The sequence below is a fragment of the Peromyscus leucopus genome, chromosome 12, assembly GCF_004664715.2.
Source record: "Peromyscus leucopus breed LL Stock chromosome 12, UCI_PerLeu_2.1, whole genome shotgun sequence".
NCBI classification, from domain to species: domain Eukaryota; kingdom Metazoa; phylum Chordata; class Mammalia; order Rodentia; family Cricetidae; genus Peromyscus; species Peromyscus leucopus.
In genome coordinates this window covers 38,894,979-38,921,988 of record NC_051073.1, presented here as the reverse complement: position 1 = coordinate 38,921,988, position 27,010 = coordinate 38,894,979, and the positions used below count along the sequence as shown (strand labels likewise).

General features: G+C 43.1%; 1 protein-coding gene across 3 annotated transcripts in view; it reads right to left on the bottom strand.

The window, feature by feature from the left end:
- St3gal6 (ST3 beta-galactoside alpha-2,3-sialyltransferase 6) overlaps positions 1-25,455 on the bottom strand; it is a 44,669-nt gene extending 19,214 nt beyond the window's left edge. The window contains exons 1-3 of one of the 3 annotated variants that reach the window (XM_028867540.2): positions 25,371-25,455; positions 9,486-9,585; positions 1,805-1,879 (exon numbers count right to left, since the gene is read on the bottom strand). In XM_028867540.2, the coding sequence (XP_028723373.1) occupies positions 1,805-1,879; positions 9,486-9,574 (164 nt within the window). In that variant the 5' untranslated portion in view covers positions 9,575-9,585; positions 25,371-25,455. Of the gene's footprint in view, positions 1-1,804; positions 1,880-9,485; positions 9,586-16,548; positions 16,862-25,370 lie in introns of those variants that run through there. The other 2 variants (XM_028867541.2, XM_028867539.2) reach the window with 2 other exon arrangements.
- Between the last annotated feature and the right edge of the window lie 1,555 nt (positions 25,456-27,010).

Genomic DNA, 27,010 nt, shown 5'->3' with positions numbered 1-27,010 from the left:
GTCTGATAAAGACAGGAAGAGCTATTGTGGTATCCAGCATAGAACACAGTTGTTAGTTAACACCTATTTAAGAAGTACATGAATGAATTTTAACTCCAAATCAATTTTAAAGGGCCATTATAAAGTAGGGAAAGTGCTTACGTGTGTTATTAAAGAGAGGGAAAAAGTCTCAAAGTAATAAGATATTTTTTCCCACCAGAAAGACTGGAAGTTACAGGGCAGGAGCTGCCAAGCTCTACTGCAGACCCCACACAGACACTATCTCACTCCATCAGCTTTGTGCTAATATTGAAAAGTGCAGGTGGAAACCAGAGTGAGGCCAGGATTTCCCAATGCTGCATGACAAATGGAAACAGCAATGGCCTGAGAGTGACCTGCCTTCAACTTCATCCTGGTCCTGAGAGCTGCATTACAAATGGACATTAAAGGAAACAGGTAAGAGGCTTGCATTCCCTGACCAAATATAGGTCTGAGCTCCGGCACTGGTAGTGACAGCAGCCGTAAGGGCCAGCCACCCTGCAAAAGTTGTCTCTAAATCAGTGTTGATCCCCAAGTCCAGGACCTACACTGGAAAGGGGGAAGTACCAGGACACCAGTTCAAGCTTGGGGGAGATGACTCAAGATCCTCCCTGTCGTCTTGGAGAACCCAAGGCTGAGAATGAAGCTCCAGCAGGGGCTGGCTCTCTTCTTCAGAGCTGGTCAGGGTGATTGACAGTAACGGTGACTAGTAACTAGCATATGTTTCTAGTCAAACGTCTATCCATAGCTGACATTTACTTTCCAAATGAAATAATTATTTGATACAATATATCAGGCATATTAAGTGCCTCAATAAGTATTATTTTTACCTGTTATAAGTATGATAGTCACATTAAAATGCATTTTATCACAATGCAGCTCTGCAATTGTGACTGGTACAAAAGCCTGCTATATGGTAAGTACGGGCAGCTGAAGCCCCTGCTTGGGGAGGGACCACCAGCCCACAGATGATCAATTTGCAATCGACATAGAGGTCTGGTTCTGAGGGCAGGAGTCCTCCACACAACCCGGGTTCGAGAGCAGAACTTCCTCACGCTGCCTGGCTTTCATCCATCTCTCAGAAAATGGCATGCTCAAGGGAGCATCCTTGGAGAATACTGTACAAGTGACAAACACGGGCCTCCATGTCCCTTTAACTGCAGTCTTAGATGCTCACTTAGCAGTCTTGAACGAATACCATAACCTTGGGGGAGGAGGGTCTCAAAAAATGTGTTATAGAGTTAAATACGCCTAAACGAGTTTGTCACTGCTTTTGCTATCTATCAAAGTGGCAGAGCACACAGGGAGAAGAAATATCTGTAGATGGAAGAATAAACTAAAATTTCTGGCAGCCACAATGGTCGCTCACCATTCACATTGTATGTAGATCAATCATTTGCATTCTACACGTGAAAGTGAGGGGAAATTTTTAATAAAAAATAATTGTACATCTGCTCCCGTCAGTCGCTGGATGAAAGCCTCTCTGAGAGGGGGAGGAGGGAGAAACTAAGGCACATCTCTGTTTTTCTAATCAAATCCAAATAGGCCTCTCCAGTCTCACCTGAGTTAAGCGAATACCAGCTCCAGTATCTTTCCTTAAACTACTCAGAGCTCTGGCTGGATGCACAGCAGCAGGCTATTCAGGCTCCTTACACCCGTCCTTACACACGCAGCGTCTACCAAGTACCAAGGTTTGCACGGAACGGCCAACAGTGTTAAAAAAAAAAATGACCACAACCACATTCTGCAAATGTTGCACAGCGGTCGTTCTTTGGTCTATTTTTACCTCAGCAGAGATGCGAAAGCTGGTGCTTTTGAACACGGCTTGATAGTTTTACTCTTCATATCCACCAGTGGTACCCTAGGAGAAAGAAACAGTGGACGTAAGAAGCCAGAGCTAGGAATCCTGCCCAAAGAGGAATGTGTACAGTACACCAGGAACCCACTGGGCTCCACTGCTGACCAGTCTGGAGGCAGAGGACAAAGACAGACAGACACACAGAAACACACAGACACAGACACACACACACACACACACACACACACACACACAGCCCTGACATTTGGAAAGGCCATGGTCACCTAAGGAACTGGGGGGAGCAGTGAGTCCCAGGAACCTCTGGGAAGGGTGTCCACACTGCGGAAGCCAAAATCACACTTTAGTTTTAGAAATCCTCAAAGGCCTTCGAAGCCATACCGACCAAGTGCACATGGCTTGCATCCCCAAGTCCTAGGTGGGACCGCATAGTGACAGCACCTAGTGCAAACATCCGACGGAGCAGCTGGACAGACCCCTGCCTGGGGGGGAAGGGGTCACAAGACACACCACTGAGAGCTGTATCTCACTGTCCTCAGTTCTTGGCTCAGGTGGTTCCTAAATGAGGGTCTTGTGAAACACAACAAGAAAGGAAATGGAGCGGGGAGGGGGAGCGGGGGGAGGAAACAGCCAGAAGAGAAACATGGCTTCACTTCACTCGTTGGTGATGGATTATATGAAGAACCGGTGCTTTAAAAATTAAGTGACTGGCCGGCCGGTGGTGACGCCCGCCTTTAATCCCAGCACTTGGGAGGCAGAGGCAGGCGGATCTCTGTGAGTTTGAGGCCACCTGGGCTACAAAGCGAGTTCCAGGACAGGCTCCAAAGCTACACAGAGAAACCCTGTCTCAAAAAACAAAAACAAAAAAATAATAAATAAATAAATAAATAAATAAATAAATAAATAAATAAATAAATAAAGTGACTGAATGAGAAAAAGAAAAGGTAATAACAATCAGTATTTTTCTATCATCAATAGGACTCAATCTGAATAGACTGGACATTTTGTAGACGTATAATTCTTTTTCTGTTTTTTTGTTTGTTTGTTTTTTGTTGTTGTTGTTTTGAGACAGTTTCTCTATGTAGTCCTGCCTGGCCTGGAACTTGCTGTGTAGACCAGGCTGGCCTGGAACTCACAAAGATCTGCCTGCCTCTGCCTCCCAAGTGCTGGGATAAAAGGTATATTGCCACTACAACCAACTTAATTTTTTTTTTATATTTATTTTTACCATTTTATGAGTCTTTTGCCTGCATGTACATCTGTGTACCACATTCATGCTTGGTGCCCAAGGAGGTGGTGAGCTTCCATGTAGATGCTGGGAATCGAACCCAGGTCCTTTGCAACAGCAAGAAATCCTCTTAACCACTGAGCCAACTCTCCAGCCCTAACTTTCACTTTTTAAGTGTAAAATCTCCATACTTAGAACTAGGAAGCTATTGAACTAAGGGATATAAGGACATAAGTGAGAGTTTTGGGGAATAGTACAATGGCAAGGGCCACTTGGTTTACACATAAGGACGACACACATGGATATGGTAGACAAGCACAGCAGGCTATAAACACTGCTATATTCAAGGGGCAAGATGAACTTGACTACTTAGACTGAGAAGCAACCCAAAGACTGAAAATAAACAGCTGTTTTAGAATAGTATGAAGATAAACTTTGTTGTTTTGAAAACAAAGAATCATCTTTGTTTTTCACGTGTATATGTGGTATGTATATCACATATGTGTAGATGCACCCACATGTGTGCATGTCTGAGCGGAGGCCCAAGGTTGATATTAAGAATCTTCCTTTGTTGCACGAATCCTAAATGGTCTTATAATAAAAACCTGGAGCCGGGTATCAGGGTGAAAGCTAAAAGATAAGCGGAAACAAGCCACAGCCACTTCTCACATCACCCACTCCTCAGCCAAAAAGAGAAGATCCTGTCTCCATGAATCCTAGATTAAATGCCTCTGAATCCTCAGCCAAAAAGGGCCTAATTCCTGTCTCCTCCCGTCTTATATTCCTTTCTCTGCCCAGCCATATCACTTCCTATCTCAACCTTCCTAGTGCGGGGATTAATGGCAAGTGTGCTTCCCAAATACTGGTAGCAAAGGCAGGAGATCTCAAGTGCTGGGATTAAAGGTGTGTGCCAACCACTGCCTGGCTGTTTCTCTTTTAGTTTGGATTAATCTCACGTAGTTTAGGGTGGCCTTGAACTCACAGAGATCCAGACAGATCTCTGCCTCTGCCTTCCAACTGCTATTGGATTAAAGGTGTGTGCCACCACTGCCTGACCTCTATGGCTAACTCTGTGGCTGGCTCTGTCTCTGATCTTCAGCCAAGTTTTATTACAGTACAACAAAATTATCACCATATCCCTTGATCACTCTTACTCTTTTGAGGCAGAGTTGCTTACTTAAGCCCAGAGCTCATCATTAACATGGTAGTCTTGAGAGCAGCTTGCTCTGGGGAATCTTTGTCTCTTGGCCTTGCAAAGCTGGGACAAGAGGCGAGCTCCCCCACGCACCATGCATTCTGGGGATCCAAACTCTGGGCCTCATACTTGCATGGCGAATGCCTTAGCCGAGTCATCTCCTGTCGGTGGCGTTGTATTGCAAGTGGTTGTGGAGGCCAGAGAACCGCTTTGGCTGTGGTTTCTCCTTAGGTGCCAATCTACCCTGCTGTCTCGGAGTCTCTCACCGAGAACTGAGATCTACAGATTAGGCTGGGCCCACTGGCCAGTGAGTACTACCACTCCTGGCTGTTTATCCAGGAGCTAGGTCTTTGTGCCTGTATGGAAAATATTTACCAATCGAATCATCTCCCCTGCCCCTTTAATTGTCTCCCCAGTATAAGGAAGAGAGAAGTCCTGAATGAATGAAGTCCTGAGTGTCCATGTCAAAGATCCCATAGCCTCAGGCTCAGAGGGACACCAAAGCATTTTTAGGGACTGATTCTGAGTGCTGATAGTCTATGCACACAAACAAAACAAACAAAAAAAGCCTGGCAGTGCTGGCGCATGCCTTTAATCCCAGCATTTGGGAGGCAGAGCCAGGCTTGATCTCTGTGAGTTCAAGGCCAGTCTGGGCTACAGAGCGAGATCCAGGACAGGCACCAAAACTACACAGAGAAACCCTGTCTCAAAAAACAACAACAACAACAAAAAAAAAAAAAAAAAAAAAGTTGCTCCTATCACATTAGCTGAACCTGTCACTTTGATCCAGCTGTATACCATAAGCCCTACCTTCTTTTCCAGCTGTATACAATAAGCCCAGTCCTCTTTTCCAGCTGTGTGCAATAACTTGGCCTCTCATTTCAACTGTCCATACTAAACACACCGAGTTTCCAGGGTTCTAGGCTTCTCTGGCAGGCAGCCCAGACCATCCACCAATCCCAGATTTTCTACCCATATGTCCATCTGTCTGTCTTGTCTTTATTCCCTCGCTGCCCCAGTCAGGTCCATCCCTAAAGGCTATGCAAGGACTTGGTACCCCAGCTCCCCTTAAAGAGTTTTAAAGGAAGCAAGACCATGGTGCACACTCACATTATCTGTGACCTCCATGTACTGTCGATGAGTAATGTTAGCTTAGTTTGGACCCTCTTCAAATTCTGGTGACAAAAGACAGCAGTGAATTCAAAATATTTTTATTATCTTCTTTATCATTTCCTTTGTGACAAACAGGAAGTTAAGATGGCAGATAATCTAATCTTATGAGATTTGGAATTAACTAAGAGACATGCCTTTGGGTGGGTCTTGAGGACATTTCTAGTAATAATTAATTAGGAAAAGACCCTAGCCCAGAGTGAATGGCACCTTTTGGTAGGTAGCCCAGACAGAAAAAGTTCAGAGGAAAATACAATGTAGCTTGCCTACCTCTTTTGCTTATGAGTACGTCTGTCCTTCACTGATATAAACTCCAATTTCTTCTGTCTTCTGACAGTACATGGAGGTCACAGATAACGTGAGTGTGCACCATCGTGAACTAAAACCCAACAATTTTAAAGGAATCCTCCAGGTCTTCATCACAAGATAGGGACTGCTGAAGCAAAAGCCTTTTAAGATGAACCACCACTGTGACCTGAGCCTCTCTCCAGGGTTCAGACAGCCACTGTTGGACTATCCAGTCCCTATCATGGAAGCCATTCTAATAAACCCCCTTTTATAATATATTTACATTCTATGAGGTCTATTCTTCTAGAGAACCCTGCCTACTACAAATAGTAGCATAGCAACCTTTTTGCTTTTTCTTCATTTCTTTTATTATTAGAAGGTGGCAGATATGAAGGGAGAGGCTCCTGTGGGATGATCTTCATTGAATGAGACTTCAAAGCTCTCTGGCCCAGAATTTAGGTCCAAAGGCTAAAGCTGTATGTCCAAACCACTGGACTGGTGTTAGGTTTTCTTCCAGTAGCATTTGCCCAACTTTCTTCCATGAAAAGCACTACAATAATCTTTCAGTGATGAGATGGAAGAGCAGAAACGGAAACATAGGATTCTTATTCATCTAGCTAGAAACAACCTAAGGTCTTCTGTTGAAAAACTGACAAAATATTGCCTAAGATGGGAAGTTATGTTCTGATCTATTTGGATTTAATTGTGTACTGACATCCATTTAGGATTTAAAGAACACCAAAATTTTATTTGCAGCCAAAGGACTGAAATGGGAAGTGTGAAAAACACACTTAATACATTTTCTATGCAGTAAAATTATGCCTTAAAGTTTTAGAAGTGCTTTATATAAAAGCTATTTTGAAAGACATATTGTGTTTTTAAACAAAAGGAACTGACTGTGGTATGTGGTTGTTAGTAGTAACAACCTAAAACTCGACTGATGCTGAGTCCAAGAACCACTTAATTAATTTAAGAAAATGAGTTACTGTATAAATATACAATGTTATATCCTGAAAATAGTCAATACTATTGCTTTTCTGGAGAGTCAACAAGAAATGGATTGAGGCTTAGAGGCTGAGAGCTCATACTGCTCTTGAAGAGGACCTCAGGTCAGTTCCCAGCACACATGTTGGATGACTCATGACCACCTGTAACTTAAGCTACAGGGGATCCGACACTGTCTTTTGGCCTCTACAGGTATCCACACACACATGCAAATAATCACACAGAAATACACACACACTTTAAAATAAAATAAATACCTTTTAAAGAAATAGGGCTATCCAAAAGGGTTTTTTTTTTCTTCAATTAAAAAATCTCTCTGTGTGTCTCTGTGTCTCTCTGTCAGTATGGCAACTTCTCAGAAAATTGGGAATTAATCTACCTCAAGACCCAATGATACCATTCTTGGGCATATACCCAAGGAATGCTCAATCATACCATAAGAACACTTGCTCAACTATGTTCATAGCAGCATTATTTGTAATAGCCAGAACCTGGAAACAACTTAGATGCCCTTCAACTCAAAAATGGATAAAGAAAATATGGTACATATACACAATAGAGTACTACTCAGCAGTAAAAAAACAATGACATTAAAAAAAAAAAACAATGACATCATGAAATTTGCAGACAAATGGGTGGAACTAGAAAATATCATCCTAAGTGAGGTAACCCAGACTCAGAAAGGCAAACATGGTATGTATGGTAGATGTTAAGCCAAAGCTAATCAGACCACAACCCAGAACTCCAGAGAAGCTAGGAAACAAGGAGGGCCCTAGTAGGGATGAATGGATCACCTTGGGAAGGGGAAACAGGAGATCTCCATGAGCAAACTGGGGATGGGGGGGGGGCAATAAAGGTAAGGGGATGGGAGATGAAAACATGAGGGAACAGGATGGTCGTGTTGGGGAGGGATGGAGTGGGCGAACAATGAAAGAGCTATCTTTTTTTGAAAGAGATATCTTGATAGAGGGAGACATAGGGTAAGGGAGAAACCTGGTGCTAGGGAAATTCCCAGGAATCCACAAGGATGACACCAGATTCGACTACTAGCAATAATGAAGAGGGTGCCTAACTGACCAACCTTGATAATCAGATTGGTAAATACCCTAATTGTCATCATAGAGCCTTCATCCAGCAACTGATGGAAGCAGATGCAGAAATCCACAGGCAAGCACCAGGCCAAGCTCCAGGAGGGAAGAAAGATTATATGAGCCAAAGGGGGAGGCGGGGGCAAGATCATAATGAGAAATCTACAGAGACAACTGAACCAAGCTTGTAGGAACTCACGAACTTTAGACCAATAGCTGTGGAACCTGCATGGGACCAGACTAGACCCTCTGCATACATGAACAGTTGTGTAGCTGGGCCTGTTTGAGGGGCCCTGGCAGTGTGATCAGAATCTATCCCTGGTGCATGAGCTGGTTTTCTGGATCCCACTGCCTATGGTGGGACACCTTGCTCACCCGTGATGCAGAGGGGAGGGGCTTGGCTCTGCCTCAACTGAATGTTCCAGCCTTTGCTGTTCCCCCATGGGAAGACTTACCCTTTCAGAGAAAGGGATGAGGGGTGGGCCGGGGTGGGGAAAGGCTGGAGTTGGGGGAACAGGAGGAGAGATGAGAGGGGGATCTGTGGTTGGTATGTAAAATGAATTTTTTTTTAATTTTTTAATTATAAAAATTTAAAAAAAAATCTTTGTGTCTCTCTGTTTCACTGTCTCTGTCTCTCTGTGTCTCTGTGTGTCTGTCTCTCTCTTTGCGTGTGGGTGTGTCTGTATGTGTGTGTGTGTATGTATGTGTGTGTGAGTGTGTATATGTGTGTATATGTATGTGTGTGTGTATATGTGTGTATGTGTGTGAGTGTGTATATGTGTGTGTATGTGTGTGTGTATATGTGTGTGTGTGTGTATATGTATATGTGTGAGTGTGTATATGTGTGTGTATATGTATGTGTGTGAGTGTGTATATGTGTGTGTGTGAGTGTGTATATGTATGTGTGTGAGTGTGTATATGTGTGTGTATATGTATGTGTGTGAGTGTGTATATGTGTGTGTGTGAGTGTGTATATGTATGTGTGTGTGAGTGTGTATATGTATGTGTGTGAGTGTGTATATGTGTGTGTATATGTATGTGTGTGAGTGTGTATATGTGTGTGTGAGTGTGTATATGTATGTGTGTGAGTGTGTATATGCATGTGTATATGTATGTGTGTGTGAGTATATGTGTGTGTGTATATGTATGTGTGTGAGTGTGTATATGTGTGTGTGTGAGTGTGTATATGTGTGTGTGTGAGTGTGTATATGTATGTGTGTGTGTGTGTGACGTTTTTGTCCTGCTGCCCACTTTCCCCTTGACTCTCGAGACAAAGTCCCTCATTAACCCTGGAGCTGAAGCTGATTTTGGCCGGCCTTCACCAGCACCCATCCTGTTTCCAATCCATCCCTCCTCCCCAGTGTTAGTCACACGGGTTCCAGCAATCTACACCCAGGTCCTCATACATGTGCAGCAAGCACGTGACCCTCTGAGCCATCTCCTCAGACCGACTCAACAGTTTGCAATGGTTAGAGAAACAATCTACAGCCTAGGAAACCAGAAAACAGCGAGAGTAAAATCCCAGTGTACCCTGAAAAGCTAGACAAGCTCCAACATGTTACAACAGTGGATACAATACCGTAATACAACACAACAAAATAACTCTGCAAGATTCTCTAGATAAATAAGCGGAAGACTAGTTTGAAAGTCAAGTAAAGTAAGAAAACTGAAACTTACCAATAGCCATTCATTCCCCACAGGATACAGTGTAGCACATAATAGAGGAAGACGGAACTCAAGAAGATGGCCACGAGGTACCCTCTCATGGCTGGCCTGCCTGAAACAGGGTCCAAAGACAGAGGGGATGATTAGACAGAGGGTTTTCCACAATGGTTCAAAGACCTGAATTAGTAAATAAATCTATGAAGAGAGAAGGGAAAATGACATGGGTCTGTAACATTGTATTTGCTCACTGAATGTACAGAAAGAACACTTATTTCTGATTAGTCTTAGCAGTTTATCAACAGATGATGAGGTTCCCAACAACCAGTTCTGTGGTGTCAAAGCTAGGGGCTTCCCTGGAACTTTCTCATGTGAGGTAAAAAAGTAAAAATTCTTCAAAAAGAGAATTTATTTATCTCCACGCCCAAAACCTTTCTTCAAAAACACTAAAGAATATCCTTTTTTTTTTTTTTATTCTTCCCAATAAAAAGTGAGTGTGTGCTTCAAGATGTGAATATTTATTTCACTCCTTTGGGGCCAGAAGTGACATCAAATATTATGCGTCATAGTTTCAGTGCCCTTTTTCTCAGTTTGAAAAACGGGGAAAAAACTATGAAAACCTTTCAACTTTTAGACGTTTGTATTCGACTTTTCAACATCACAGCATACGTATGTTCAGCTTTGTTTTGCATTAAAGTGTTCCTCACTGTACCTTTATAGACAGACAAAATGTAGATGATAACCTCCTCTGGAATGTAAACACACACACACACACACACACACACACATCACTTTATGGAATGTAAAGTATAAGTAGTGGTTCTCAACCTGTGTGTGGGGGGGAGGGGAATGTCACATACCAGATATCCTGTATATCTGTCATTTACATTACAATTCTTAACAGTTACAACATTACAGTTAAGAAGTAGCAATGAAATAATGAGGAACTGTATTCAAGGGTGGCAGCCTCAGGAAGGTTGAGAACCACTGGAAACATTTGAAGTATGTTTGCTTGGTACCCCTGCCCTTTGTTTCAAAATCAGTCCCGAAAAACTCCTACTTTACTATGAGACGAAATGCAGAAGGCACACTTTTTAATTGTGCATCTGACAGGAAGTGGGTAAATGATCGCTTTGCCTCCCTTATCAAGGTCCCGGATGATCTAAACAATTGCACTTATCATTCCTTTCTTTCTTCTTATCCATATCTAGCTAGTAACCTCAATCCAGGTACCTGAGTATACAAAGTGAGGGGAGGCTAGAGCCATTTCCAATTCCTTCTAAATGAAAAGCTTTGTTTGTTTTTTTTTAAGTTGTGTGTGTTTGTGTGTGCACATACACATCACACACATGTATGACTGCATGCATGCACGTGGAGTTCAGAGCACCTTAAGTGCCATTCCTCGTCAATTGCTGCCTTTTTTTTTTTTTTTTTTTTTTTTGGCAACTGGTGAGACAACTCCAGGGCCTTTTCAGTCCCTGCCTCCCCAGCACCAGGATCCTAAATGTCTGCTACCATGCCTAGCTTCTTCACGTGGCTCCCGAGGGGAGAATTCATGTCCTCACGCTTGTATTGCAAGCCCTCCACTGACTGAGCTGTCCCCTGGCGAGAAATCTTCAGCCACTTTTTGTCTTTGCAACTGGAACACACTAAACACCACTCAAGTGTTTTATTTGATCTGTTTGTTTTTATAACAGAGGGTCATCTCAAGTCTGACAATTGCCCTGGACTTCTCACGGCTGGACTCACTGGTGTTATGCTAATAATGCAGGAGATCGGCTAAGCAGGCCTAAACTGAACAACTCCCTGGTCTGGCCTGGCCGAGCTTGCTTGTCACCTCTGACGGTCAGCTACTGCTCTGTGCAGCCGCCACTCCCCCGTAATTTAGAATAAATTAGTGCCAAGTGAGGGGAGAAAGCAAGTAAACAAGGGAGGTAAGTGCATGAACTTTAGTCCGCACATACTTGTAACTGAGTTCATGTAATTCCTGGGAAATGACAGGATCCACAGCCCAACTCCACCTGAGGCCTCGGGCCTTAGGTCAATCGGTTTGTTTGTAGCTCGAGTGCGCATACCTGTCTTATAAGCAAAAGCACACCCTCATTCTCAACAGGTTGTCATACTGGCCTGGGAAGCAACTGACCACAGTTGAATGTTATCACTAAAAACCTTACCTGAGTGTTCACAATAAGGATTTAAATTTCTACTCAGAATAACATACTTCATGTAAATATCTAGTAAAGATAACTTACTAGTATCAGCAAAATTTTAAAAATATAGTTACAAATAATGGTCTAGAAAAGATGTCAGTATTTAGCATTCAGTCTGCTTATCTATCTCTAAAACATACTGGGAGTTGGGGTAATTTTATAAAGCATGGCATTATGGGTCTTATTACTGTCTTGTTTTTCACTCACTAATATGTGGTTTAACTGAAAACAAAGAAGTATAAGAAATCGTGGTGATATTTTATTTGTGCACCCCAATAAAGCTTATCTGGAGAGCAGAGGAAAAAGCCAGCCACTATAGTAAACATAGAAGTCAGGCAATCATAGCACATGCCTTTAATCCTATCACTAAGGAGGCAGAGATCCATCTGGATCTCTGTAAGTTCAAGGCCACACTGGGCTACATGAGAGAAACAGAGCCAGGCAGTGGAGACACACGCCTTTAATCCCAGGAAGTAATGTGGCAGGACACAGAAAGGCATACAAGGCATGAGGAAACAGGAACACTCTCTCTTGGGCTGAAGATTTCCTAGGCTTCTTTTTGCTTCTCTGATCTCTCAGTTTTCACCCCAATATCTGGTGAAAAATAAGACCATTTAGCAATTTGTCTTACAAGAAAACGTTCTTTTTTTCTTTCTTCAAAAGCTAAAATAAAGCCGGGGCAGTGGTGGTGCATGCCTTTAATCCCAGCACTCAGGAAGCAGAGGCATGCCTTTCTGAGTTCGAGGCCAGCCTGGTCTACAAAGAGAGTTCCAAGACAGACTCCAAAGCTGCACAGAGAAATCCTGTCTCGAAAAACAATAAATAAATAAATAAATAAATAAATAAATAAATAAATAAATAAAGCCTGCTTTTGAAGAGGTGTTGTACACAGCACCTGGGGAAAAAAATAAGGGAGCTCAGGCACTTTCTAGAATTTCATGGCCAACTGAAAGCTTTGATATTCAAGAGGCAGAGCAGACCAGGGCCAACCAGGATATCCTGGTGATAAACATGTATGGTCCCTCTGACTATTCACAGGAAAAAGCTTCCACAAATAGACCAGTTCTTTCATTTTAACCCTATAAGTGGAATGACTGTGTTGCTTTGAGCAAGAGTATTCAAAGGAAAAACAGCCAGGATTTCACAGAGGATGTGCGGCTTTGAAAAGCCATAAGGGTCTAGAACGCGGCTTCACTAACAAGCAAGCACATTTTACGATCCTGACACGAAACACGAAGGGTGGATCAAGCTCATCCACTGTCTCACTTATCCAGAGGGCCTGATCCAGTTCCACGGAGACTCCTCAGCTATTGGTTCACAGCTCATGGGCTTCCACTAGTTTGGCTATTTGTCCCTGTGCTTTTTCCAATCATGGTCTCAATATTTCTTGCTCATAGAATCAATCCCTCCTCTCTCTCAATGATTGGACTCCTGGAAGGAAGACCTTGCCTTGGAGGAGGTGGGAATGGGGGGTGGATTAGGAGGGAAGGCTGGGGGTGGGAGGAGGAGGACAGGGGAATCCGTGGCTGATATGTAAAATTAATTATAAAACAAAATAATAATAAAAAAAAAACCACGAGCCGGGCGTTGGTGGCACACGCCTTTAGTCCCAGCACTCCGGAGGCAGAGGCAGGCAGATCTCTGTGAGTTGAGGCCAGCCTTGGCTACCAAGTGAGCTCCAGGAAAGGCGCAAAGCTACACAGAGAAAACTTGTCTTGAAAAAAACAAAAAGAAAAAAAAAAAAAAAAAAAACCACGAAGGGTAGCTGACTTTGGAGTGCAGGTGCCCTTCGAACGAGGTACCACAAAACTGTCACTGTTTTAACATGTGGGCTGGGGGCCATGAGGAAGTCAGAACTCACACACAGAGGGCAAAAGGTAATCATTTCTCAGTGCATAAATGATTTTCAAGTGCCAAATTAAGCCCAGAAACGGCAACAGTCTCGGCTGGGGAAAAGGTTCATTCTGTAGGACCTGAGTTGAGACCTCCAAAAAAAGCTCCATGTGGATGTGTTTTGTGTAACCCCAGCACTGTGTAGAGTTGGTGGGGAACACACAGATCCCTGGGGCTCACTGACAGCCACACAGATGAACTCCAGGTTCTGTGAAAGACCTGGCCTCAAAAAAAAAAAAAAAAAAAAAAAGCAATTGGGAAAGATGTTGACCTCTGGCCTACATACACATAGGATTAAGTACCCCCGCTCCAACACACACACACACACACACACACACACACACACACACACACACGCGCGCCTTTTTTTTTTTTTTAAGACAAGGGCTTTCCCTTCTCTTCAATAGCAAAAGAATGTACTGTTTATATTGAGTCCTAAGATCACAAAGAGCCTGTATGGCTAGCATTTCCTGAAAGGGTCACAATAAGCTTGCTAAGTGGATGTGTGGGTATGATTCTCCAGATGACTGAAGAAAAAAAAAAAAAAAAAAAGAGTTGCCTCCCATCACACAATTTAAGAGACTAGAAAGAGAGTTTGCTCTGTCCCTTAGAGATCTATTCCTGGATCATCCTTGTAGGATAAAAGGGACAGTGAAAGAAATCCACCCTGGTCCTAAAACTAGAGTCAAAAGGCTAAAAAGAACCAGTGAGCCCGGCAGTGATGGTGCACACCTTTAATCCCAGCATTCGGGAGGCAGAGCCAGACAGATCTCTGTGAGTTCAAAGCCAGCAGCCTGGTCTACAGAGCGAGATCCAGGACAGGTACCAAAACTACAAAAAAAAAAAAAAAAAAAAAAAAAAAAAAAAAGCCACTGAAAGAAACACACTTTGTCCCTGAAACCAGAGCCAAATCTGCCCCTGATCAACTGAACACGAAACCAATCAATCCCTGAGCAGGCAAACCAACTAGTCCCTGAGCAGGAAATCTAGCTAGACAATCTGAGCTTGTCCAAACTCAAGGGGATTGAATCCGACCAATTCCCACTCTGAAAATCTTCTCCCTTGGAAAAACTCTGTCCCTAAGAAGCCCTGTATGGGCCTTGTGCTTGTTCAGTTAGCGGTTGCTTTTTTCACCCTGGCAGAGGCGGCCACCCTCCTGGATGCTTCCCTCCCAATAAATCTCTTGAATGAGGTTTGGGTGAGACCTCCTTTTGCTGGAGCTGAGCCTGGGCAGAGCAGAGCGGAGCCTGAGCACTTTGCTGGGGAAACATTCCCCTTGCAGAGCAGAGGAGCAGAATTGTTACACTCCCAGGAAACCTGAGCAGAACTGTAACAACCTCTCTGGGGAAACCCTCCCCTGCTGGGGCAGAGTTGTTACATTGGGGAAACCTTCACCTGGAACAGGGCTGTAAATTGCTCCGCTTACAATGACTTGTGGTATTCCTTGGCTCCCGATTGCTAGGATCCCTTTCTATCTGAGCTGAAATGCTTACAATCCTATGTGGTGATATTCTGTGTGCTCTAACAAATAAAGCTTGCCTGGAGATCAGTGTGGAGCTAGCCACTAGAGGCCAGACAGTGGTGGCACACACCTTTAATCCCAGCATTTGGGATCTCAGGCCTCTGATTCCTGTACTTGGGAGGCACATGCCTTTAATTCCAGCACTTAGGAGGAAGAAACAGAAAGTGATAAGGCAGGGTAGAAACAGGAACTCAGGCTTTTTTCAGTCTGAGGATTCCCAGAGGTCAAGAAGTCTTTCTAGAAGCTGGCTGCTCTGCTTCTCTGATCTTTCAGCTTTCACCCTGATTTCTAACTCTGGGTTTTTATTATTAAGACCAATTAGAATTCGTGCTACAATCCTGTCCTCTCAAGATAAAAGACAAGAGGAGAACCCAAAAGAGAGAACTGTGATCTACAATTACCTCATTTTCATGGTGCTTTATTGTTTTGGAAGTGCACATCACAATGAAGGGAGCTATCTCTAAGTAGAGCCCAAGGGTCAGCAACATCCAGGGTGAGATGGGAGCCAAATTAACACCCCTGAACATGAGGTTCTTAATACATACAAAAGTCTGAGAAGCGCTGCTCTGGGACTTACTATAGAAGGTAGAAAAAGAAAATTGGGGGTTTGTGGAGACCATAACACGTGGTACAGTAAATACCCCCAAAATGACCTCGGGTGACCTGAAAGCATGCATGCACTCCCTTTCTTATTTCCTTCCTAGCACGGGGCCTGTCTGTCACACAGAAGTTGCCAAGTAGATGGCTGTTGAGTGTAGTTACAGATATCAGAACTCAATGCTCTCTACTAATTGTTCATTCTAAATGCCTAGCATGTGGCACATGTCCAAGGACTGAGGATGACATGAATTCATTGAAAAAGCAAGCATTGGCATGTGCCAAAGCATCTAGGAAAGGGTCCGGTGTATCACCACTTGCCACTCTTACAACCATGAGGAAGTGAGTGGTAGGCTTACAATTCCTATTTTAGAGACGAGGGAACTGAAGGGCTGGGAGAAGTTTCCCACCTGACATGTGACAGAACCATGTGACTCACACAGTGGCTTTCAGACCAGTCAGCCCCTGTACACTGTCTCTCCCCCGGGGCACCCCTTCACAAATGGGCAGGTCCAAACTTTTGATACCAGATTAAACATTACAGAATGTTTCTCTAACTGTCAGTTCCACCCATTTCTTCAGCGGATTAATTCTGTGCCAATTAATAAAATGGAGGGCTTACAGTCTCTGACACAAATTCTGCTGAAATAAAACTCAACCCTCCTCCTCCCAACCTATTCCTCCCCACTATACTAGTATTGTTTGCAGAAAGAAAGCAAACTCTCAAAAAACGACACTAGAAAAATGGCCCTATTTTTCTTTGGGGGATTCCTAATGTTTTCTCCAGCCGGAGGGAGCTTGCTAATCTAAACACCCAAAAAGAAGAAAACATGTTTCAACAATAGTGAAAACTCACCAAGTACAAAAGCCCAGTGGGTCTCCGAAGTCAGTCTCATTCAACAGCAGGTCAGACACAGCCGTGGTGTTTGCTTTGTCCACACTGAGCATTGGCAGCCCCCTGCTGTCTGGTTTCTATGGCCCCATTTCCTCTTGGCCTTTCTCCAGAGGCTTTTGAATGCCCATCTGTACTCTAAGCCACCCCAAGATCTGGTGCTGCTCTTGGTTCAAGGAAAGGGAGCCTGCAGAGCCCGGGGCTAGCAGCTCAACAGTGTGATCAGGTTCCTGTAGATAGCATTCATTGGCCAAAGCTGGTTCCCATTGGTAGGTTCCTACAATGGATCGCACTTTCTTAATGTCTGCATTTATTTGCTCATACTCTCTCACTTGTCCTTCCCCCTAGCAGCTTGGTAGCCAAACTTTTATCTATTTATTTACTTATTATTTTTAAATTCCTAAGGTCCTAAACCATGTCCCCATGCTCTCTGTGGCAAAGCGTTCTTGCGCTTCCTGCCTGGTCAGCGATGCATGGCTCAACTGTCCGCGCTAGGCCTGCTCTCATACCCGGTGGGCTGCTGCTGCTAAGCTCCAGTGAATGACATATCTGTGCAAACCAGAAAAGAACACCCTACTGGCGGGGTCCACACATCCCCGTGAGCACCCATTATCTCTGATTTCAGCCCAGCTAGACTGGGGCTGTGACTTTCCCTTACTCACATCCTGCCTTCCTTCCTCTTTCTACTTACTATTCTCTGCAATTACATACCCATGTGAAGACACCCACAAGCCGGAGCCTGTGCTCATTTCTAATGCTTAGATTCAGCCCTAAGGCTAAGCCCCACAGGCCCAGCCATCTCTGCTTAGCTCAAGTCTTACTAGAAACACTGGAAACGCCTCAATCTTCTCAACTCACAACCTCCTTCTGAAGTACAGGTCCTTATTACTTTACCTGATGGCCTCAATGTGCAGGGATGGCCGTCTTACATACCGAGGCCTTCCATTCTCTGGAGGCCATGGCCATGTAAATAATAGCATAGTTTATTGTGCATGTAGTAAATGCATAGCATGGTAATAAACCCTTTTGTATATAATAATTAAATCAAGAGTTTTAAAATACTCAGTGTTTAATACTCAGACCAGCGGTCAGAATTCAAACTGGTAACTCTCTGATTTCATAGTCCAACATTTTAAACTGTGTATTAAGTAAAACTATAATAACTGAATTTTTAGCTATAACACTTTGAACTTAATGATACATTTTAAAATAAAAACAAAGAGACTGGGGTGTAGCTCAGTGACAGAACATGGGTTTAGCATGTATGAGGCCCTAGATTCAATTTCCAACACTAAGCAAATAGAAAATAGATAATGTTATAATACACAGTGTTTATTAAAATACACTGACTTATAAACACTTTAATCTGTCTCACAAAGAGATAGTTTAAGGCACTGATGGAATTTTCTGCTAGAAACATCTCAAATTTTTCAGCCATAATTAAAGAAATGAAGCACATATACAAATAAAATGCACTATTATGCCAAAAGAAACTATCTGTGACTTTAAATCTAAAGTTATTAGCTACTACTATTTGATTTAAAAAAATATGAAGAGGGGAAAACACCTACAAATAAACCAATAGAAAATTATAACTTGATTTTTATCCCCTCTCCAAAAAAATAAAAAATAATAATAATTTTGAGAAGTCTCAACAAACTGTTCCCAGCTACATAAATTCTGGCCAATTTCTAAAGCCGTGGCTGTTTTCTTCTTCCTGGCAGAAAAGCAACATGGTGTGTAATTAAGGGTCTTTCTCTCCCACCCTCAGTTGCTTGGATAATGCACCAGTGTTCAGCCACGCCCACTGTTCCCTTGCAGTCTGTGGGGAAAGCCAGTGCTTTGCCAGACAGATTTCATCCTGTGCGCATGCAGACAGCCTTCCTCATCTCCTTGGATGTGAGCTGCCATTGCCAAAGCAGACGACTGCACCCCCTCCCCCCACCCACAAGGATCATGCTCCTGGCAAACACGAAAAGGAGAGCAACGACTCTCAGCAGAGTTTTTATTTCTAATAGCACAGCTGGCACAAAAGAGCACTCGGCTAACAGCCACTGCATTGGATGCTGAATATTGGATGCTAAAAATAAATGCACTGAAGTTCCTATTCTTAGAACCTCTCACTTGATACTTGATACTCTGTTCCACTGCACATACGCAAGGAAGTTTCCAGAATTCCTATGTTCCCTCAGTACATTCCTGTTTTCTCTCAGGGATCTCCCCCCGCCCCACCCCCCCCCGCCCCCCAGGGTTTCTCTGTGTAGCCCTTGCTGTCCTGGAACTCACTCTGTAGACCAGGCTGGCCTTGAACTCAGAGATCTGCCTGCCTCTGCCTCCCAAGTGCTGGGTGTGCAACACCACTGCCTGGTGATCCACTTGTGAATTCTCTCTCTCTCTCTCTCTCTCTCTCTCTCTTCTCTCTCTCTCTCTCTCTCTCTCGGGTTTCATATAGCCCAGGCTGCCTCCAACTCACTACTATAGCAGAAGCTAAATTTGAACTCCAGATTCTCTTGTGTCCACCTCTTGCGTGCTGGGATTATTGGCATGAGCCATCATTAGCAATAGCCTGGCCTATTTTTCTATTTTAATATTCTATTGGGAAAAGATCAGCTGCAAAAAGTATTTAATAATATAAATGTGTAATGACTGTGTTCAATTTTAAAAATTAGCCTTATTGTAATAAAAATTCTGTATAGTAATTTCATCAGTTCAACTGTACAATTGGACGAGGTATGGAGAACGTAGACAATCCTGTAACAATCATCCCTGTGAGGGTACCAAATGTTTTCATCAAGCCCAAATTCCCTTTGTCCTCTCTGCAGCTAGCTCCCTGCCCCTCCTTCTTCTGGATCCATGCGACCTGATGACATCACCATTGTTTGGTTGCCTCTATAACTTCATAGAGATGCAGCCACACAGGGTGTATCTTACTTATGTTGTTATAATGCTTTAAGAGCACATTCATTGTTGCTGCTGGTACCCAGAGTTTATATTGCTAGGTATATTCCTCTGTGGCCAGGTGTTCAGGAATTGACTTATGTCCCTGGAAAGAAGACTTCGATCTCTTTGCAGATTTTCGTGTACTGTAAATAAACTGCAATGGACATTCAAATACAGCTTTTGGGGTGGAACTATGTTTTCACAGACAGTATAAGTGCTATCTAGTTTTTGTCAAGTTGACACAAACTAGGGTCACCTGTGAAGAAGGAGCCTCAACTGAAGAATTACCTTCATCAGAGTGGCCTCTGGGGATGTCTGTGAGGCATTTGCTTGATTGATGACTGGGTAGAGAAGGGCCCAGCTCACTGTGGCTCCGGATTCTATAAGAAACCAAGCTGAGCAAGTTGTGTGCTGGATAGTTTTATGTCAACTTGGCACAAGCTAGAGTCGCTTGGGAAGAGGAACCTCAGCTGAGAAAACACCCCCACTGGATTGTCCAGTGGGTGGGTCTGTACTGAATCTTCTTGATTGAGGTCTGATTGTGGGAGGGCCCAGCCCACTGAAGGTGGTACCACTTTGGACCCAGCGAACCTGGGTTGCAGAAAAATAAGCTCTCAGAGCTGAACAAGCCCATGCTGAGCAAGCCAGTAAACAGTGTTCCTCCATGGTCTCTTCAGTTCCTGAAACTACGGGTCCTGCCTTGATTTCCTCACTTGGCTTCCTTCAGTGACTGACTGAACCTATAAGCCAAAGAAAGCCTTTCCTCCCCATGTTTGTTTTGGTCAGTACTTTATCACAGTAATGGAAATCACGCATAGTATAGTAAATATTTTCAACTTTATATGAAAACTTTACATTGCATCTGATACCTATTTTTAAATGACATATTTGCTTCAGTTGGTTAAAATGGTGGGGGGGGAAGCTGTTACTGATGCTATTGAATAACACAAAAAACACTGAACAAAAGAAGTTCTAAATGTATTAATGATAACATATTGATTATGTACATATAATTAAACATAACGCATATGTACCCCAGGATATGGAGAACAGCACTCAGTACTGTGGTTGATATACTGTGCACCCCAATAAATTTATCTGGTGGTCAGAGAACAGAACAGCCACTATATTAAACATAGGTTTAGGCAGTGGTAGCCCATACCTTTAATCCTAACATTCAGAAGACATAGATCTGTCTGGATCTCTGTGAGTTCAAAGCAACATTGGAAACAGCCAGGATTGGTGACTCACACCTTTAATCCCAGGAAGTGATGGCAGGAAGCAGAAAGGTATATAAGGCGTGAGGACCAGGAACTAGAACCTTTTTAAGCTTTTAGCTTATAGCAGCAGTTCAGCTGAGATCCAGTCAGATGAGGATTCAGAGGCTTCCAGTCTGAGGAAACAAGATCAACTGAGGAATTGGCAAGGTGAGGTTGGCTGTAGCTTGTTCTGTTTCTCTGATCTTTCAGCGTTCACCCCAATACCTGGCTCCGGGTTTGTTTTTATTCATAAGACCTTCTAACAATTTGTGCTATAGAGTGTGGTATGGATGTTAAGCTACACAAAGTCAAAAATCATTCTGGTTATCTGTAAAGGAAAAATATCTAATTTTTCTAGTACTCAAATATGGCCCAGAAGTAGGCATGCACAGGAAGGCAACGGAAATACACACTCTTGCCCTGACTGATCCTCTGAGTCAGAATAGGGACTTTCAAAGATGCCTGGTTGATGCATGCTTACAAAGCCCTACTGGAAGTCACAGGACCCCACCAAGAGGGTCAAGCCCTCATGCAAACTAGGGGTTTTGAGGCTTCAGAAGTTCCTTCCAACTCCCATGCTTCAGCCTTTGGGCATCTCTCAAAAATGACAAATAAATAGAATTTTCCCTGAAGAAAAAAATCAAATACCCTTTGAGGATAAGGATTGAAGAAAAGATCCACTCCCCACAGTAGGGAATGTCTGTGGTTTATTTGTAGATTCACCAGACACGGTTGTTCCTACAGAACTGCTAGTTTAATCCCTACCTGCTACCGCCTTCCCATGACACTACTCATGTTTTGAGGAAGAATTATGTAGAACCTCTCCTGAACCTGAGTCCAACCCCCAGGACCCACGTGATCAAAGGAGAGAACCAACCAAAGGTAGACCTTTGGCCACCTCTCTCTCTCTCTCTCTCTCTCTCTTCTCTCTCTCTCTCTCTCATTCTCACTCACACTAACACACAAACACACACACACACCAAATAAGTAAGTAAATAAATAAATAAATAAAAACAAATAGAAATAAGTGTAATTTAAAGGTCTTTTTAAAAGACCAAATGAATCACCATTCAAACACTGACAACAATATTTCCAGTTACTGTTATTTACAACTTGGATCCAGAAATTACAATCTTAGCACTAGAAAGGGATCAAAAATTTAGGACACTTAGACAGAAAGAGGCCTTACATACTAAACTACAGCAGAGTAGCCAAGATTGTAGAAAGAAAGAAAGAAAGAAAGAAAGAAAGAAAGAAAGAAAGAAAGAAAGAAAGAAAGAAAGAAAGAAGGAAGGAAGAAAGAAAGAAAAGAAAAGAAACTTGAAAACCTGTCAAAAGTGTTTAAGTAACAGAGCCTGGGCACACCAGAGCATTTTAGGTGGATTAAAACCTCACCCCTTGGCACAATTCCTGTCCCATGGTGAAGGCACAATAGTACTTACTTATTCCATGAATAAACAGATCAATAAGGAATGAAATGATACTGCTGACATCACTGGTCTTTCATTTGTCCCATTCTCGCTGATCTCTAAGGTGTTAAATATCTCTCCCACCTCCCTCTGGGTGGTGGTGTAAGAGCCTACGCTTCCAGATCTCCACTTCCACCTCTCTTCATCCACATTCAGGCTCCCAGGCTGCTCTCTTAATCTTGTTTCTCAAATCCTCATTCTCATTATGTCTCACTCAGCTACTCGTAATGATCTCTAATCTTCCCTTTAAACCAGCCCACATGTTAGAACTGGCATTAAGTTCTCAAAGGGCAGTCAGTCCCCATCTTGTCATGGACCCACAGTAAAACTTTCACTGGCTAGCTAACCACAGGCACATAACATCACTGAGCCCAGAATTCTGGACTTCTATATAATTTAGCCCTTCCATTTACTTCCCATCATTTTCTTCATGCAATTTACAGTTTGTAGGCCACAACAGAATTGGGTGTTAAGATTGCCTGTTTGGCAGTTACACCCCTTAGAGCTGAGTCACAGCAATTCCTGACTACTCAAAAGACCCTAGAATTTGCCTAGTTTCTTTGTCTCATTTTCCTCTGCAAAATGGGGAATAATGATGCAATGTAGCAGAAGTGTTACAAGTAATAAATGTAATTTAAGCATCTGTCAGATTATAATAACTTTTTAAATATTATTTTAATTTTTCTTTTAGAATTAGTGAAACTGGCCATACACCAAGTCTTTATTCAAAACTATCTTCTTGAAAACACAAAAGGTAAAGATTGTACAGAAATGCTAATAATAGCTTCAAAAATGCAATTTCTGTTACCACAGCAACGATTATGTCTGTACACTGACTTTGACATTTCTAAGTAACAACTGGCAGGAAATCTTCCTTAATCATGTGCTTCTGAATGTAAAATTAAAAGGCATTCCAAACAGTACTGGTAATTCTTTGGCCAAATTCAAAATTAAATCACCCTCCTGCTAGGGAAACTATACCTTCTTACGATTTTCATAATAAAACTACACAGATACTGAGAAATAATAAAAATCAAGCAAATCCCAATTAACAATCAGCATTTCAAATGTTTCCATTTCTTCTTGAAATAGGTATCCCATGGCCAGCTGTCCGACAAGCTCACTCTATGTAGCTAGGCGGCTGCGCCTTCTGCCTCCACTTCCCAATTGCCGGAATTACTGGTGTTTACCACCCTGCCTTGCTTCACATTTGTCTAAAAATAATAAGTAGAATCAAGAACTTTACAAATACTGTGAGCTGGTGAATAGGTTCATCTTTACTAGGATCTCTTAAGGCGTTGAGAAAGAGTCAGCTTTCATGGTCTAGATGTGGAAGCAAACACCGTGACTCCACACGTTTAAGAAGGTGAAGACTGAAATCATCTAAGCTCTCCAGCAGCCAGCGGATACAAAGGAATAAACACACGGCATGCAGTAGCCTGCTTTCTATTGCTGTGATGGCCAAAGGCAAACACCGATTAAACCCTGCGGCGTTTCCTTTCGGGATTATTTCACATCACAGATTACAATCCATCACCAAAGGAAGTCGGGAAGGAACCTGGGGGCAGGGACTGAAGCAGGGGCCATGGAGAAACGCTGCTTACTGGCTCGCTCCCCAAGGCTTTCCCACAGAACTCTAAATACACCTTCCCCGAAGCAGCACAGTCCACAGTGGGCTGGACAGTCCCACAAGGGGAGGCATGTTCTCATCTGAGGTTTCCTCTTCCCAAACAACCCCAGCCTGCCAAGTGGACAAAACCCAATCAGCACACTGAGCAGCAGATGACAACAAATAGCTAAAATTTACCAAACACTTGTCTGGCAAAACTGTTCTGGATGTTCTAGATGTAGAAATCTTTTAGTCATCAGAGGCAGCCTCTAGAACGGGTGTTTACTTTGTCATCCTTTTCATACAGATGGAGAAACTACACAGAAAGAGTAAAACCCAGCCAAGGACACCCACAAGGTCTGCAGTGGGGCCGGAACTTGAATCCATGATGTTTGTTATCATAAGGACTCTCAAAATTATCCCGTCTCCTTGATACCAGAAAATGGAAAGACTGACAAGAAAGGCACACTCAAGATTACAGGCCAGATCCCATCAAGAGCAGGAAGAAATTGGGATCTCATCTGACCATCCAAGTCTAGATTCACTATAGTGCAGTGTTGCTCCAGTCTAGTTAGTGACCCCGGGGTATCCTGGGGTTGTGGTGGGCTATAAAACACCACGAATAATCTCAGGATTACTAAACAGGAACTCAATAAATTCTCAAAGACTAAGTTCCAATGCCGCTAAAGCATAATACTCTCAATTAAGATGTGTCCCGTCCAAAAAGAGTTCCATAAGACAGTACTGTTGAGCCAGCAAGATGGCCTAGTGCAGTGGTTCAACCCGTGTGCCTCTCAGATATTTACACTGCGATTTGTAACAGCAGCAACATTCCAGTTATGATGGAGCAATGACAGAATTTTATGGCTGGAGGTCACCACAGCATGAGGAACTGCATTAAAGGGTCACAGCATTAGGAAGGTTGAGAACCCCTGACTTAGTGGGGAAAGGTACTTTCCGCACAGGCTGACAAGCCGAGTTTGGTCTATTAGGAGAGAACTGACTCCCGCAACTGGTCCGCTGGCCTCCACACACACACACACGCCACAGCATGCGTGTTGGCACACAAGCATGCACAATGGAGCTCAGGTCTCAGAGACACACAGAGACAAAACATAATAAATGGCTTAAAAGGCTGTACTGTAACAAATTTGCAGGAGCTCATGGGGGTTTGTTTGTTTGCTTTTAAGTAGCTGGTTCCTGGTGGGTATTTTTTACTTTAAAGCTTTCTCAGAACAAATGATGAATTAGTGTATGAAATTTGTCAAAAAAAAAATTATATATACGTATAAGCTTCCAGGCTCCGTAGCCCGCCTTGTGGAGAGGCTGAAGAGGAACTGATTGGTTCATGTCTCCTGGGCTTCCTGGCCACCTGCAGAACCCGAAAGGAAGAAAACAGCATGCAGCTGGAAACAAACACGCTCACACCACCTGCGAGGAACTCCACATTTCCAGTGCTGAAATCCACATCTAAGGAACCCGAGACGAGGCTGAGTGGCCTCCACTGACCTGCACTTTAAGGGTGTGTTTCCCGAAGGCCCGCTCTTTCTGAAAAACGTAGTGAGGAGAGATGGAGGAGGATGGAACGCATCAGGAGTCTACTGCTGACATGTGGAGGTCTTGGTACTGGAAATAATCCAAGATGACGGGGGTACGCTGCTGCTTCCCTTGCAAGTGCTGAAACAAAACACAGCATGGAGATGGCACATTTAGAGAACGGCAAACTGCCAGAAGCCGAGGCCATTAACAAATATAATAAGAACACTGTTTCAGTCAGATCATCTATGATTTCCTAAAAGCTGCTTTATGGGATGATGAGATTACCAAACACAAAACCTAAACAAAACAAACACAGAAACCCAACAGCCAAGCAAGCCCCATGTTACATTTCTGTCCTCCCAGACTGATTTTCCAAAGGATCCAGCTCAATCGCTTTGAAAAATATTGTATTCAGCTCCATGAATCCAAAGCAAGCTGGAAGTGAAAGAAACAACTGTCTGACTTTTTTTTGGGTTCTCTAACAACAGAGAGAGAGAGAGAGAGAGAGAGAGAGAGAGAGAGAGAGAGAGAGAAGAGAGAAAGAGGAGGAGGGAAGGAGGGAGGGAGGAGAGCGTTTACTGTTAAATGCAGAAGGGAGGGGAAGAGCTATAGCTCTCAAAACCTTAGGAGGTTAAGAGTGGAGGAAAAGAGGATGGAGAGGGATTGGGAAGGACAGAAACTGGAATGAGCAAGACAGCAACATGGACACAGTACAAGCACAGCCAGCAGCCAGTGTCAGATGTGCCGTGGGCCACTTCCTACAAAGAGAAGGAAAAAAGCTGAGAAGAAATTTTGAGACGGCTCCTCACATACCTTCTCTTACACGAGGTTCACTGGAACAAAGACTAACCAACCAACCAACCAAAACCTCATGCTCACTTCTGTTAAAGACATTTGGGGAAAATAAATAAGTGAAATTCTTAGAAAATGGGTATACAAAAACTAAAACAGGGTTGGCTTTTATTTGTGAAGTCTAGGCCAATAATTATGCCGATTATAAAATCACTGAGTGCCAGGCAAAGACAGAGTCCACCAAAAATGGACTGCAAAGTTGAGCTCACCATGGTTAATGGAGTGTGTGTGTAGACAAACACGTGTGACCAGACTGCCGGGGACCATAAACCAGGTGACACTCTGAGCCATGCAGGAGGATTTTTTTTTTTAATTTTCACTTGTAGAAAAAGATAAAAATACTATTTTTATATACTATACATATTTCTATTTTGAAGCACCAAGAGGTTGGCCCTTTTAGAATGCAGAAGTGGTGCTTCGGATGGCCACTCTTGCATGTAACGACAAAGTTCTGTGAGGCATAACTTTGAACTTCAAGAATTATGAATTATAAAGAATCCTGATTCTAATGTTGGAAAGGTTCTTTACGGTCATTTAGTCTGAATAGATCATAAAGAAATGGCCAACAATGTCACACCAAAACCAGTTGGGAGATAGAGATATAGGTACACTCAGAGAAAATTAATTTGGGAGAAGAAAGAGCCCAGTCTCATGTTTGAAGGATCTTCATGAAGAAGAACTGTGTGGTTTGAAATCTATTTACAGAGCTAGGTCTGAGCTCCTTCCTCGGGGGAATTTCCTAAGATTTAGGCTACCTA